Source organism: Ammospiza nelsoni, chromosome 23 (assembly GCF_027579445.1).
Source record: "Ammospiza nelsoni isolate bAmmNel1 chromosome 23, bAmmNel1.pri, whole genome shotgun sequence".
Lineage (NCBI taxonomy): Eukaryota > Metazoa > Chordata > Aves > Passeriformes > Passerellidae > Ammospiza > Ammospiza nelsoni.
Genome location: NC_080655.1, coordinates 6,222,703 through 6,238,517, shown reverse-complemented (window position 1 = coordinate 6,238,517; position 15,815 = coordinate 6,222,703). Strand labels below are relative to the sequence as shown.

General features: G+C 51.7%; 2 protein-coding genes across 2 annotated transcripts in view; both read right to left on the bottom strand.

Moving 5' to 3' along the window:
* IPO9 (importin 9) overlaps positions 1 to 5,891 on the bottom strand; it is a 41,312-nt gene extending 35,421 nt beyond the window's left edge. The window contains exon 1 of the mRNA XM_059488074.1: positions 5,738 to 5,891. Within this exon, the coding sequence (XP_059344057.1) occupies positions 5,738 to 5,888 (151 nt within the window). The 5' untranslated portion in view covers positions 5,889 to 5,891. The remainder of the gene's footprint in view (positions 1 to 5,737) is intronic.
* An 8,475-nt stretch (positions 5,892 to 14,366) lies between these two features.
* Positions 14,367 to 15,815, bottom strand: part of KDM5B (lysine demethylase 5B) — a 59,388-nt gene continuing 57,939 nt past the window's right edge. Inside the window, exon 27 of the mRNA XM_059487938.1 lies at positions 14,367 to 15,215. Within this exon, the coding sequence (XP_059343921.1) occupies positions 15,078 to 15,215 (138 nt within the window). The 3' untranslated portion in view covers positions 14,367 to 15,077. The remainder of the gene's footprint in view (positions 15,216 to 15,815) is intronic.

Sequence of the window (15,815 nt, the reverse complement as noted above, 5' to 3'; positions counted from 1 at the left end):
CACATTTCCAGAGCACAAGAGTTCAGAAACTAAATACTGTCATCATAAAGCATCAAACTTGGAATCTAACCCGGCAAGCAGAGAACAGTGTTTTCCAGCTGTCTGAGAAGCTGCCATTCAACCTCCTTACCCACATAATTTAGAGAGGGTGTAAGCCATTCAACAGAGTTGGACTGGATGACCCTTGTGGGTCATTCCAACTCAGAAGTCTGTGATTCCCAGCAGTCTGAGCCCTCCTGCTGGACCTGAACTCCTCAGAGTTCCTGCTCTGGCATTCCTGCAGATCACCTGGGCTCCACACATGCTCTCCAATACAGTAAGACCCAAAGGAAGAGACCATTTTTCCACCCTGGGTAACTATCCTCAGGTGATATGACACTGGCAGTAGTGCACACCATCAGGGTGGTGTGTGATGCACCTGGATGGACCAGATAAAGGGAACAGAAGCACCACTTCACCAGCAACACTCTGATTCCACAGTGGAGCCACACTCACAGCAGCAGCTCTCATTTCTCTGCCTTCCCCCTGCAGTCTCAGCATTGCTTTTATTTTATTTATGTTCCACTAAAATCTAGAACCAGCAAAGGTCACCAGGTGAGCTCTCCTCTTTCCAGAGACAACAGTGATGCACCTCCCATCCCCAATCTGCCACGTGGTGCCTGCTTCCTCAGCAGACAGAAGATGCAGAAGCAGGTGAGAGACTGAGCTGCTGAGGACATCAGGCAGCTGCCAAAGGGTGACATGGTGGGAAGAAACTGCTCCCATGTCCTTAATCAGAGGAGACATCCCACATTCCTCCAGAGCAGGTGCATGGAGTCAGGACAGTCCCCTTGAGCAGTTCAGCCTGTTCCAGAGGCTTTGGCTGTGCACTGCTACTCACTGCCAGCCTGCTGCAGGGAGCTCAGCTGCATCCTCCAGACTCACCATCCTCACCTGGCTGAAACCTGCCTGGAAGAGAGAGCAGCACACACCACACAGGAGAGCCAACAGCAGCATTGGCCCAACCACATCATACAACCCAAGGCATGAGCAGCTTAGGAAAAGAGGTGGGGGCAGAGCAGTGCTGCCCCAACACCCCCAAGGGAATGCTGGCATTAGGAACCTCCTGAAGTGGATGTTACATCCAACCACTGTGTTCAGTGGTTCTGGAGGAGTTTGTTCCTCCACAAATGTTAAATCATTTTAAAACTATTTCTACTTCTAACATCCAGCAACAATGAATTCCACAGTTTGCACACTGCAGCAACAGCCTAACTCTGCCTGTTTCAGATCCATTTCCCCTGACAGCCCAGGATATTCCATGATTCTGTGATCTCAGCTTCATGAAAAGTCACAAACAATCCCTCCTCACTCACCTTCTCCGTAGCTTATTATTTCAGGGCCTCTATCTCTGCTAACCCTTTCCCAGGCAGAAAAGCCAATGAATTATGTCTTTGAAAACAGAAGCTTTTCCACATTTCTGTGAGTGTCTGTGCTGCCTTTCTGCTGCCCTGCTTGGTCCCTGCAGGAGCAGCAGGCAGTAATGCATGCAGCACTGGCTGTGGAAGCATGAGGAATTTCTGATGGCTTTGTTCTCTGTTCCCTCCTTAACGGTCCATTTGGCTCATTGGAGCATGACAGGGCAGTGATTGGGTGTTTTCAGGGACCTCTCCACACACACAATGGGATTTCTTTTCCCAGGACAATGGTTAGGACCGCCCATAACTTTTTAGGGCATTATCTGGACTGGCTCCCCTTCCCCCAGCACTGCTCTGCTGCCCAACCCTGACCAGCTACACCTTCTGTGGCTGCACTCACCCCACCTTGTGAAATCATCTTGTAATTTGTGCCACTGATTCTCACTCTGGCCAGACTGAGCAGCACTATCAGCAACTTTGTCCACACCATTTACAGATGTGCTGAGCAGCTCAGCCTCTCCTGGACTCCTGACCCTGCCCGTCAGGAGCTCAGTTTCTGCAAAAAAAGTTTCAGCAAGTGAACTTTCTAAGAGCTTTGTGGGAGTCCCAGGATTCCTTCAAACGATTCTTCTGCCACAACAATTTCATGTGTCTGTCTCTTCTCATTCCAGCTGCTGAATTTTAACCATAACAGACAATGCAAAACCCACTCCACTCCCCTGTGCCAGGCCCTGCTGCTCTTCACCTTGGAGCCCTCACTTGAGGCTGTCCCATGTTTACCAGTAAGTACGAAGCTGGTCCCTAAGTGGCAGGTTTTACAGCCCAACATTTGCACAGTAATTAAATGTTTGAGTCCCTCTAAACTCTGGGAGATCCATTCTTTAGCACTGGTAAATGGAACTGCTCCTACTCAGGCTTCAATCTGATGTGGATTCCCTGATGTGTCTCCTGTAGAGGCTCCTCAATGTTGCAAGTCAACATCAGCACAAGGAATTTGGCTCCTCTGCAGTCCTTCTGTACTGAATGTACCTTCCCAAGTCAGTCACTGGCTTTGAACACCTCTGAAACCTTTTCTGCTTCTGCAACATTTGAAAGCATTTTAAGTTTTTATGACTTTAACTAGTTCCTCAATCTCTTTTTGCCCTACTTTCCTTTGCTTTGCATTAAAAGTGCCAACACTTGTACTCTTTCCTATTTCTTCATTTCTATTTCAGCATCTTCAAGCTGCTTAATGATAAATTTTTTGGTCTTTTAAAGAACTTGTGACACCCATGATCTACATTTCTCTACCTCAGTAATATGGTGCTGGGACACACCAGATTCCTGCAGCTCCTCCTCTGGTTTTTGCAAGCCTCTCCATGCCAAAGACAGCACAGAAAGGGGAATATGGCTTATTCCTCCCATGCTGCTTGACTAGTACAAGAGAGCAGGAATCAAAGGTGTGCAAAATAATTAAATATTTAATTTAATTTAAAATAATTAAACCTTGGGAGGTTTCCAGTCAAACCCCCATGATCAAAGCAGAATCTGCAGCATAAGATCAGGGTGCTCAGATTTTCTAGGCAGGTCTTGGAGATACTCAAGGATGGAAACAACACAGCTTTTACAGACAATCTGCTTAAAAATTCCTTATATCCAGTTGCAACCTCTTGTTTTGGGTTTGTGCCCATTTATCCCTCATCCTCTCCCACCTCTCAGTTCCTGACAATCTCCTCATAGTTACCAGAAGCTGCTGTCAGACCCACTCCCCAAACCCTCCTGCTTCCCCAGGTGAAAACCCCTCAACCCCAGCATCGCCCCATGCAGTGAGCGCTGCAATTCCCCCACCCTTTGCTGCCCTCAGCCCCTCTGCTGCTGTGGCTCATCCTGGGGCTGGCAGCAAAACCCCCCAGGAAGCCCAGGAGTGGTGTAAGAGCCCTGGGTGGAGAGGGCTGAGCCCTGCCTGGCCCTGCTCACAGCCCGGGGGCAGGTGGGCTCAGGGCTCTCTGCTGGCCCTGCCCAGCTCAGCAGGCACTGGCATTTCCTGGCCAGGCAGAGCTTGACCCACATCCCAGAAGTGCCTTCTCCTGTCACAGAGCACAACGTGCTGTCTGTCTGTCTGTCCTTGCTGAACTCCTCTGGCTCTGCTCCTGCAGGGCCCTCAGGACACCAACTCCCTCCCTCCAGTTTGGTGCCACCTGCAAGCTGCTCGTGCAGTGTCCTGCAGCCTCCTGCAGGACTTGAACAGATTTGTAAAAGCATGATAAAATAGAAGGGTAGATGACTCCATTCCTCTTACCCTAACATCCACTACATGCAATTCTCCAATCCTGAGCTCTCAAAGGCACTTCAGGGACATCCATTGCCTAGAACCCTCAGAAAACATTCTTCTCTGGGAATCTGTCACCCAAATAACTGTGGAAAGGTTCACACTCTTTGGGGAGAAGCTGCCACTGAAGTAGTGGCTGTTCCATGGTCAGTGAAGCTCCCAGAACTTGCAGATTTGTGCTGCTGCAATGGCATCAAACCACTCCGTGAAACTCCAAGAGCTGTGGGGACAACACACAGAATTCCTGCTAATGCCAGGAAGAGCCAAGCTGAGTGTGGTACAAGCACTTTAAGGGAACAAACAACAAAAAAATTTTGTTGTACAACAACAAAATTTTATCAAACAATCTGCCTGCCTTCACTCCCAGAGGAGCAAAATCACAACACCACTCTTGACCCTGTCTCACCCTTACACCTTCCCTCTTTGCACCACAAACTGCCTCTGGTAACACTTCTGAGCTTCACAAAACACTTCACAAAACACCTTCAGAGCAGTGCAATCAGACTAAAGGGAAGGCAAAACTTCCAGGAGGGTCCACAGACAACCAGCCCATGAAGCTGCCAGGCCACAGGCAAAACTTCAGGCCTGGGGTTGCAGTGCTGCACTCTCCAGCTCCTGTCACAGCAGATCATCTGCAAATCTTCCCTTGATTTCTACAAACTCCAGTGATTTGGGCTGAAGCAAAATAAAATGTTGGCATTAATAGGTTTTTAACTGTATCTTCCACACAGAAAAAGCAGCCAGTGCATGAACTGACCTAGTGCCACCATAAAAAGGCCAAAAGAGTAATGGAATGATTAGAGACACTGCTTGAACTTGGGGTGTTTGCTCATTTAGAATCTCTCTTTCCAAAGCCATAGGTCAGTTGCTATCCAGCTCCACTGTCCTCAGCTTTCAGACAGACAGTGGAGCTCTGTCACTGGAGTTTCACACTGGGTGAGGGCACAGCTACATCCTGGCCACCCCCAGCCTCAAACACCACATGTACAGATGACAACCTGCAGGACATGGGCACACACCAGGACACACACCCAGAGGTGAAGGAGATCCCTGTGGGAGCAGGGCAGGGTCTGCAGATGGAAGGGCTCTTCATGATCCTCCTGTGACAATCCTGGGGGCTCCAGCTGAGGTGGACCAGGGTAGCCAGAGCCACAGCCCTGCTGCTTGACCAAGGTACCCAGAGCCACAGCCTGCAGGGCCCGCCCTGGTGAGCTCAGAGCGCTCCTTGGTGCCCAGGTCTCACACAGCAGCCCAGATCACCCAGGGCAGAGCCCGGCTGCCCCCGTGCCCAGGGCAGAGCACCGTGCCCAGGACAGAGCACCGTGCCCCGCTGCATTGGGCCCAGCCCATCCCCGCGGCCCCGAGCCCTGCTGCAGGCAGGGGCTGCTCCGGAGAGAGACACGGGGCTGCTGGAGCGGGTCTAGTGAGGCCACAAGGATGATGAGGGGTCTGGAGCATCCCTCTGGTGAGCAGAGCCTCTGGAGCTGGGCTTGTTTAGTCTAGAGCAGACTGAGAGGGAAATCTCAGCAATCCACACAAGCACCTCCACCTTGGCGGGTGCCAAGAGCTTGGTGCCAGACTCTTCTCAGCAGTGCCCAGCGACAGGACAAGGAGCAATGGCCATAAACTAAACCACAAGAAGTTCTATCTCAACACGAGGAAGAACTTTACATTGAGGGAGGCAGAGCATGGAACAGCTCCCCAGGGAGGTCGCTCTGTGCGGACATTCCGAACCCCCCGGGACGTGTCCCTGTGTCACCTGCTCCAGGTGACCCTGCCTGGGCAGGGGCTTGGCCTGAATGATCTCCAAAGGTCCCTCTCAACCCCAAATGTTCTGAGATTCCGGGAGAGACATGGGGCACACACCGACAGCCGGCAGGAAAGCAGCCGCGGCCGCCTCCTCCCGCCGGCTCCAGCGACGGGGCTGGAAGTGTCGGCCGAGGCCAGGGCGCAGCCATGAGGCGCCGGTACCGGGAATGGCTGGGGCGGCGGCCTGGGGTCCCCCCATCCCCTCAGCGCGGCCCTCACTCACCCTCCGTCACCTCCAGCACCTTCACCTGCTCCTCAGCAGCGGCTCGCACCGCCTGCACCGGGCACAGGATCCCCGTCAGCGTCTCCACCAGCGCCTCCTTCAGCCCCTGCGCCACCGGCCCGGCTCCGGGCCCGCCGCCGCCTCCCGCCATCGCCGCCCCCTCCGCGGGCCGCGCGCGCCAAACGCACCGCGCGCCGGGGGGAGGGGCCGGGCCCGAGCCCGCGCACTGCGCCCCCTGGCGGCGCGGCGGACCCGGGCATGGCGGGGCGGGGATGGCGGCGGGCTCGGGAGGGGCCGGGAATGCCGAGAGCCCGGGCAGGAGAAGCTGGGAATGCCGGACCCGGGAAGGAAGGGCCGGGAATGCCGAGAGCCCGGGCAGGAGGGGCCGGGAATGGCTGACCCGGGAAGGAAGGGCTGGGAATGCCGAGCCCGGACAGGAGGGGCCGGGAATGCCGAGAGCCCGGGCAGGAGGGGCCGGGAATGGCTGACCCGGGAAGGAAGGGCTGGGAATGCCGAGCCCGGACAGGAGGGGCCGGGAATGCCGAGAGCCCGGGCAGGAGAAGCTGGGAATGCCGGACCCGGGCAGGACGGGCGGGACAGGGGACCCTGCGGGGCCAGGGCAGCGCTCCCCTGGCACAAAGCTCCCGGCTGGGCTCAGGCCGGGCAGGGCTGGGCACGGTCAGAGCCCTCACGGCCCTGAGGCAGCTCAGGAGGGCCCGAACGGAGGGGCTGGCAGGAGAACTCTCGTTGCAGGAGAACTCTCGTTGCATGGAAAGGAGGGACCTGCGGAAACCTGCCCAGAAAATGTAACCCCCAGGCAGCACCCTGCACACCCCGTGGAGCGGACAGCAGGATCAACGTGCTGGAGCCAGGATTGCTGATTGATTGATGATTGATTGATGGATTGATTTCTCTCTCTTTCTCTCTAATTAATCTCCTCCTTTCTCTCTTCCCTTTCCTCCTACCCCCCTATCCAAACCCCATTGCCATGGGTTAATAGAGTAGATCAGGGAATAACAGAGCAATTTCTATGACAAGTGTGTAATTTACTAATAAAGCTTTGATTTTTGGTGGACTGATTTTTGTCCTATTCCAGCAGGAGCATCCAGGGCTCGTGGCTGCTCTGTCCCCCATAAGGGTGGGATGCCACAGGGGGAGCAGGGACCGAGGCAGTGCCCAGGGTCCTATGGAGCCCCCAGAGCAGGGACTGCCCCGGGGTGCAGGCACCAGGCACAGGGAGGAAACACCTCACAACCTCTCTTCCAGCACACAGATGTGGTGAACACCCAGTGTAAGCCTTGAAGAGCCCACCTGTGTTCTCTGCAGCTGTTTATTGAGGAAGTATAAGCAATTTTACAAAGCATTTACAGGTATTAAAAAGCAGTGTTGACCCATACACAAAAGTGGGTTTCTTACCTGTGGGTGGTGATGGAGTTGTGTTTTGGGATGGGGATAGCAGTTCCCACACACTAGGAAACACACTGTGAGGTTTTCTGTAACCAGCAATGGTTTGGTCACTGAGTTCCCAGGAGTGTGACAGTGATTTGTCTACAGACACATTCAGTGTTGGGGATGAGCCTGGCAGCCACATTCAGTGAATCACAGAATCACTCAGATTGGAAAAGCCCCCCAGGATCATCCTTGTCACCAGCCCAGAGCACTGAGTGCTGTGTCCAGTCATCCCCTGGACACCTCCAGGTACAGGACTCCAACAGGAGCCCCTGGCAATGTTTCATCAGCCTCTCTGCCCAACAAGCCCTGAGCTGCTGCAGATGCACTTTGCACTCAGACCATCTCCATCCTGGGGGAAATCCTCTTTCCACTGAGAGCCTATCAACATCCCACTCCTGGTGAGGGCAGCTCTCCTTGCCCGCAGCTCCTCCTGTTTCAAAGCTCTGGAGTTTATCAAGTGAGCACCTGGTCACTGATATGCTGCCACCAGCAGAATTTGGGATTCACTCTTGTTCTTGTGCTGTCTAATAACAAATGTTCAAGGCCAGGATGGGACTTGGAACAATCTTATCTAGTGGAAAGTGTCCTTTCCAACAGCCCAGGGTGGAACAAGATGGGCTTTAAGGTCCCTTCCAACCCCAGCCAGTCTGGGATTCTGCAAATCCACCCATGTAACTTTTGCAACCTGGATTGAATATTTTCTGTAAAAGCAGAAGGAGCAGCTTGGGATCCTACACAAACCCAAGCCTGGGCTCAGCTCCCTGCAGGCTCAGTGTCCTGCTGCCCCCATCCTGCAGCCCCACAGCTCCAGCCCTGCCCCTCTGCCAGCTCACATCAGCACCAGAACCCACAGGGCAGAACCCACGTGCCCAGCACCAGCCCCCAGCCCCCCAGGAGTCCCCTCCTCACCCTCCTGCCTGCTCTCCAGGCCTGGGCAGCTCCTGCAAGGGCAGCTTCACATCAGCAAAGACAGCAGAGGGGACACCAAGTGCCTCTGGAAGCTCCTGTGTGCTCACCTGAGACACAGCCTGGGCAGCTGTGGTGAGAGCAATCAATTCCCATCTCACACAAACTTCCCAAGAATGAAGTCAGATTTCCTTCTGCAGAAGTTGGGCTGCTGGGCCAACTTCTTTCCCCCCAGATAAACAGGAGCAGGGGCCATACCCCAGACAAGACCTGCTCTCCCTGGCACTGCACAGAGAGGCCACTCCCAACCAGAGGCATGGCCACAACCAGGACAGGCTGGGACTTTTGTAGCAGAGAAGGGCACATTTTTCTCTAGCAAGAGAAGGGCACATTTCAGCCACACTGCCCCACCCAGACTGGGCCCTGCCCTGAGCAACCAGGGAGCTCCTGCCCTTCCTCTGTCCTTGCTGGCCCCAGAGAGGTCTTTGCAAGGGGAATGTTTGATTTTTCTCTCTTGTTCTTCCCAATCCAAAATGCTGCTTCTGCTGGAGGAATAAATACCTATTTTTACGTGTGACTTCTGCAAGCTCAGGGTCATCACTCCTCTCTGCACTGTGTCAGGATTTCAGCTTAATGGAAAACATAAGTGAGCTGCTGCTGCACCACAATCAGTGATGCAGGAGCTCCAGGTCTCTGCTCCCAGGAAACAAGGGATAGGACAAGGAGCAGCAGCCTTGAGTTGCTCCAGGGGAGGTTCAGGTTGGATATAAGGGAAAATTTCTTCCCAAAAGGGTGCTCAGGCCCTGCACAGCTGCCCAGGGCAGTGTTCAGAGGATGTGTGGATGTGGCCCTGGGGACAGGGTTTTGTGGTGAACATGGCAGAGCTGGGGGAATGGTTGGATTTGATGCTCTAGGAGGGCTTTTCCAGCCCTGTTGAGTCTGTGGTTCTCTGATCCCATCCCAGCAGGCTCTCACTGCCTCTCAGTGCCAGCACCAAATCTGACACATCTCTGCAAGAATCTGTTAGGAAGGAACAAACATGATCACAATGGCATCAGTTTCCTCTGCCTTACAAACACATTTCAATAAAAGAGGATGAGGTTTAGTGAGAGGAGGGGTATCCCAGAGCAATGCCAGCTTAGCCTGAGCTCCTTTCAGCTGAAGTGATGCATAACCACCCTGAATGTGCCAACTCATCCTTCTGTATTTGTAGAAACTCCATTTCTTTGGATCTTCCAGGCCTTTCCAGGTTTGAATTCCCACAGGTTTCTGCAGGGATCCCTCATGCAAAGTCAGCACTCAGCTTGCTGGTCTAATACAAGCTTGGTCTCCAAGCCAACCCCAGTGCTGTCATCCCTTCTTTGGGAGGACACTTCCCTCACCACAAAAAGACATTCTTGGCATGCAGAGGTGTTTTATGGTGAACTCCCTGTTTCTGCCTTTGCTGTTTCAGCTCAAAGCACAGCTCTGAGCTCCCCCTGCAGCTCCATCCCCAGGAAGGCCCCACAGGAAGGTGGCATGGGACTATTGGAACAAGCAAAAATCCCCCAAGAAATATCAGGGCAGCACATGGAGCAGGAAAGGATCAGCTGGGTTAGAAGGTGCTAGCCCAGCCTGTCCCCTGCTTGGTTAAAATCTAACTCCAGACAGTAACAAAAACATGAAATGCCAAAATCCCAACAGACACCAAAGCAGCCCAAACACTTGACTCTCACTCTCCAATATTGGTTTTATCTTCAATAAAGCCTGGATGATGGAGAGACTGTTCAAGTGAATTCCATGTGCTTTAGGCAGAGGGCTGCTGCTTTTACTTTACATGTTTAGAAGCTCAGCTCTCACAGATTTCAATGAACAAGCACACACACACACACCCTTTTACATATATATAAATAAATATATTAAAAAAAAATATATATCTATATATAGAGATATAAAAATCTGTATTTTAGTATTGTTTAATCAGTATTATGAATAAACAAACAGCTAAATTCCTTTAAAACACTACTGTAAGCAGTATTTTAGAACTTGAAAAACTGAGATGCACAAGGAGCCTTTGCGAAGCTGCACCTCTGAATTTATTTCTTCACTATTTCTTTTATTTCTTTTCAACCACCTTGCAGCAAACCTTCCTCTAAAGAAGTGGAACTTTGGACCTGGCAGTCTATCACATGTTCACGTGGGCTTTTCTTTTTGTCATAAAAGACAAAAATTTGTTCCTTCTACCCAAGGCCTTTGGGTAGAAAATATTTGTTCCTTCTACCCAAGGCCTTTTTCCTTGATCCCAGATTTTCCTTTTACTCCCTGATCCCAGTCTTGTCTGGCTCTAAGAGCAGCTGAGAGTTGAACCTGCAGCTTCATTCTTCTCCTGTGGCGGTTTTATGTCCTCCTCCAGACAGACTTTTATCTCCATTGATGCTCTTGGTGAGGAGCTGTTTCCTCACAGACTGAGGTGCTCACATCCTCAAGGAGAGCTCTCAGTATGAGATTTGTTCCCTTCTAAATGAGGTGTATTGCCATTTGTCAGGGCTGTACTTCAGCCACTCTCAGAACAGCACACTCACTTCTGGATTCACAGAAGAGCTGTCTCAGCTCCTTATGTTGCTGTGTGTGCATTCTAGAGATGATTCCTTCCTGAATCCCGTGTGACACGTGCAGTTGTGTCTTACAGACTTATCTCCTGCAGCCAAAGCATCCTGCCCTGGCAGGGTCCTGGCAGCTGAACCCCTGCTGGAAGTCCCAGTTCCCTGAGCTGCACTGACCCTGGAGCAGCCCAAGCACTCAGCAAGTGCTCCTCAATGTTGGTTTTATCTTCCATAAAGCCTGGGTGATGGAGAGTCTTCGAGTGAATTCTGTGTTCTGTAAGGATAAGCTCATGGAATCACAGAATCCCAGGCTAGTTTGGGTTGGAAGGGACCTTAAAGCTCATCCTGTTCCACCCCCTGCCATGGTAGGAACACTTTCCACTGTCCCAGGCTGCTCCAAGCCCTGTCCAGCCTGGCCTTGGACACTTGCAGGGATCCAGGGGCAGCCACAGCTGCTCTGGGCTCTGTGCCAGGGCCTGCCCACCCTCACAGTCAAGAATTCCTTCCCAATATCCCATCCATCCCTGCCCTCTGGCAGTGGGAAGCCATTCCCCCTTGTCCTGTCCTTCCATCCCTTGTCCAAAGTCCCTCTCCAAGTTTCCTGGAGCCCCTTTGGGCACTGGAAGGGGCTCTGAGGTCTCTCCAGTCTTCTCTGCTCCAGGTGAACACCCCCAGCCCTCCCTGGGGTGTTGGAGCATCTCAGCAGCACCTGAATGGGTGGAATCAAAGCCCTGGGCCTTCCTTGGGTGAGTCACAGGTGCTGTGTGAGCACCCTGGGCTGCTCTGATGCTCCTGGGGTATCACACAACACAGGAACATCCCATAGACTAAAGGTGGCACAACAGGTACAATCTCAGGGTCTGGGCACACGGCACAGGCAGGATTTACACCTGAGTTTTCAGTCTGAAATCTACAGTAGGGTTACTTAATTTCATTTTTGTCCTGTTTTATGATTAAACAAATGGAGAAACCATAGATTATTCTTATTAAATAAAGAGTTAGGACTTGAGCAATCCAGGGAGGTTTGATGTATTTGGTTGCTACATTAGAAAAATAAATTAAATAAAGAAAAGCAGCAGAATGAGGTGAGAGAGACCTGTTTCCTGTTCTCTCTTAGTCTTTGGAAATCTGGGGTGCACAAAAGGAGAGGTGAAAGGGGCAGCTCATCCTCCCAGACTCTGAGCATGTTCTGCCCTTGTCACCCTCCCTGAGGATGAGGAATGTGCAAAGGGCACACAGCAGAGCCCACCCCAAAGTGAACAAATCTCTCTTGTTTTGTTTCACAGAAGTCAAACCCCAATTTCATCAAGTCTGAGCATCCACATGGGGATGAAAGCCAAGGGTGGGTCTGTGGCATGGCAAGCACTGTCACCTCTTCCAGCCTCCAGCCACTGTCCAGGGGCCACAGCTCCAGCAGGAAATGAGAGAAATGAGACACAAATCCTGCAGCAGTCCTGGGCTGCAGGCACAGCCACCCATGGACTGGGGGCTCCATTTCTTGAAAAATTTCAAGCAACAATGTGGTCATTTCCAAAAAGTTGCACTCCAATTCTACTCAGTCAATAATCCTGATAATAAATGCTGCTGTTGGGACTCCAGAAGTCTCCTCTGACCCCCCAAGCCCCCAAACAGACAATGGCTGGTCCTGTATGGAATTACCATGCTGAACTCAACTGCATCCCATTTCCTATGGCACTTTTTGATAAACAGCCATTTCTTCAATGGAAAAAATAAAGGGGACACAGAGAAACATCTGTAATGATTCAGCTGCATCAGACACTGTGCCAGCTCCATTTCCAGCTCCAGTCTGTCTGTCTGTCCCCTCTGAAAGGAAGTTATTACAGAGCAGTGTTTTTCCCCAGCATTGCACAAAAATTCTTCCAAGCAAAAAGAGGAAAAAAACCCCAATTTCTCATCCTTTTGGTAGTTAAATAAAAAGGACCAGTTATACCATGGTGTAAGGTTTTCTGTGTTGCTGTTTTGGTGGCCTGGAAAGGCCCAGGGATGGCCTTGGAGAGCCGACGCTTCAAAGGACGAGGAGAGACTTCTGATCTTGTCTCGGTCTTGGTGTTTATTAATTGTTTATCTAAAAGATTTTCTTTCAGCCCGACAGAGGTCTGCACAGCAAGTCAGCCATGGGCACGCTCCCGAAGCCCCAGGGCGGTCACTTATCTTTATACCCTAAGTTACGTGTACAATATTTATCATTTCTCCCCAATACCTTCTACCCTTATTAACCGGTGCACTTCTAGTAACGACCAATCCCAAAGTGCCACCACCACCACAGAAGATGGAGGCCAAGAAGAAGAAGAAGAAGGACAGGACACACCCCAATTCCTCCATCTTACTTCTTTAGACCCCCCTGTACCAAAATCCTAAACCCTGTGTTTTACACTTTAACTAACTTATCCCTTCACCATTCACCCAGTGAATTCCTCCCAGTCCTCATACAGGTCTCATCTCCTGTGTAGGATCAAAATCCTGCCACCAGACACTTCTGGCAACATTCCAGGATTCCCGAGCCCCCCAAGGGTGGTCTCGGCCTCTCTGCACCTCCATCCTGAGGTGCTGAGATCCCACACATGGAAGCATAGACACAACTCCTGTACACAGGCTCAAGGCTCTCCCTTACCTCAGCACTTTCAGATAGATCACTTGAGCCAGGCTGAAGATTCTTTTAACAGTCAAAAATTAATGTTAAAAAAAAACCCCTAACCAAACCCCTGTGGGACCAAATTCCTGCACAGTTCTGCTCCACCCACAGACCCTCCCTGTCACCGTCAGCCACAGATGCCCCAAGGCTCTGCCCTACCCCAGTGACTCTGTGCACTGCTGCCCATGGGAAAAGAGGTAAAACCAGCAGGAAAAAAACTTACCAGCAAATTCCTCCTGGTGATGAGGGGAGGGAACACCAAGCCCACCATGGTTCTGCTGAGGAGAAGCTGTCCTGGAGAGTGCTGTGCCCAGGACAAAGATCTGCAGCCCTCCTGTCTCCAGGGGCTCCTGCAGTTCCACCTCTGGCAGGCCTTGGAGCCACATCCCTGCCAGGGGGCCCTCCCAGCTGTGTCCTGCAGCAGTGGCTGCTCCCCAAGGGGTTTTGGGGCAGCCCCCTGTGGGCCTGGACACCCAAAGCTGTGCTGCTCAGAGCCCCAGAATCCTCTGGCAGCCACATCTGCAGTGCCCCAGCTACAGGCCCTGAACAGCCTTTGGGAGAAGCATAAATCTCCTTATTCCTCAGGCTTCTGGGCTAAATGCAGGTGGGAGCAGCTGAAGGGATCCACCCAGAGGCAGAGCAGAGCTTGCCGTGGCCACAGCCTGGGCAGTGAGGGAAGGTCTCTGCTTTCCTGCAGCTGGGCAGGGCTGGCAGGAGAAGCTGCCCCACATGTGAATCCTCCATTCCTGCCCCTGCCAAGTCCCAAATTGTGCCTTCAATTCTTCACACATTCAACCTGCAAATAATTTCAGCTTTGGAAAAGCTTTGCAAAAATCTTGGAAAAGCTTTTTTTTTTTCTTTTTGTTGTAACATTTTGACCTCCCTCCTCCTTCCAAATCTGAACAGACAAGAATCATCACAGCTTCTGCATTGCTTCTTTGGAAGGTGATTATTTCTTGTCTAAGAGAACCCAGCAATGCAGTGTGGATTCAGAGGGAAATAAAACTGCATTTCAAACTCTCTAAAAACACCAACATTTAATTTTATAACATAACCAGGGGTTTATTCCACAATATAAACTGCAACATTTGATACAAGCTACCCAAAAAAGGAGAAAGCCAAAATACAGCTGTGGCAATTACTTTACAGATTTTTTTTCCTGTCTTCTACATCACAGGGCCCTCAGTGACACTAGGATCTAACATTTGCTGTCTGTACATCAACCAATGCTAGAAGCAACACGCTGTTCAGTTGTCATTCCAGTCACTGAAACCAGACATAGAAGTTATTGCTCAGATAAATAAACCTAGTCTACGAAAAACGAAGTGGAAAAAAACTAAAGTCTCCAAAGAGTTAACAGAGTAAACAGGGATTTCCTCAAAAGAGGATTATTGGAAAATTCATGGTGCAGGGGGTTTTTTTGTTTGTTTGTTTTTGCACCCAAACCAAGCTGAATTAAATATGTCTGTAAATCCCAGAGGTAACTGAATGCTGTACAATAAAGGTGCATTTGTCAAATGCCTTCCCAATCGGTGGAAACCCCTGCAAGCAGTCAGCATCTCAAACCTCAACAACCACAAACAGATTAAGGGAAAATACAAAAGTGTCAAAAATTGTTCTGAGTTTTGGAAAATGATCCCATAAGGATATGTAGCACCATTTGCAATCTGGTTCTTAAACCAGCCCCTGTGGCTTAACTGGAAAACTGGGAACCTTCTTTACTCGAGTCCTGAAGGGTTTCTGGGGTTCACTTGCGGCCCTGGGCGTCCTGGCCGGCGCAGCTGGCACAGATGTAATCCTCCTTCTCTGCCATCTCGGGGGAGATGCCCACACACACCTGGTGGAACCACTGGTTGCAGCTGCCATCACACTGGACCCAGTCGACCTGGTGAAGAGCAGACACAGGGGTCAGAGCAGGGCCAGGCCAGGTGTCCCACACTCCTGGGTCATCCTGGGGCTCCTGGTCTATTGGAAATGTCTGATGCACAGCTGGTGCTGGACATTCACTGTGCTCCCTGCTCCCCCAGGCTGTGGGCAGGGCACACCCTCCCTTATCTCCCCACTGCTTTCCCACCTATCACAGACTCAGCATCCCTCTTCTCCATTTCCAGCATGGATGGGCCTGAGCAGAGCCCCAGGCACTGCCCCCATGACAGAGCCCATCCACACTTGGATCCCAAGAGCAGCCAGGACAGAGTGTCTGCATGTCTGTCAGCCCCCTCCCATGGTGTGCAGATGTTCTGATGTGACACAGCTGCCCCAGGGCAGGTGAGGTCAGTCCTGCTCATCCCAGCTGCACAGACACCGGGTTAGCCAGGGCCTCTCACAGCCAGGACACAGTGTCTGCATGTCTGTCTGCTCCCTCTCATGGTGTGTAGAGGTTCGGATGTCCCATGGGTGTCCCAGGGCAGGTGGGGTCAGTCCTGCCCATCCCAGCTGCACAGACACCAGCCCTGGGTTAGCCAGGGCCTCTCACAGCCAGGAC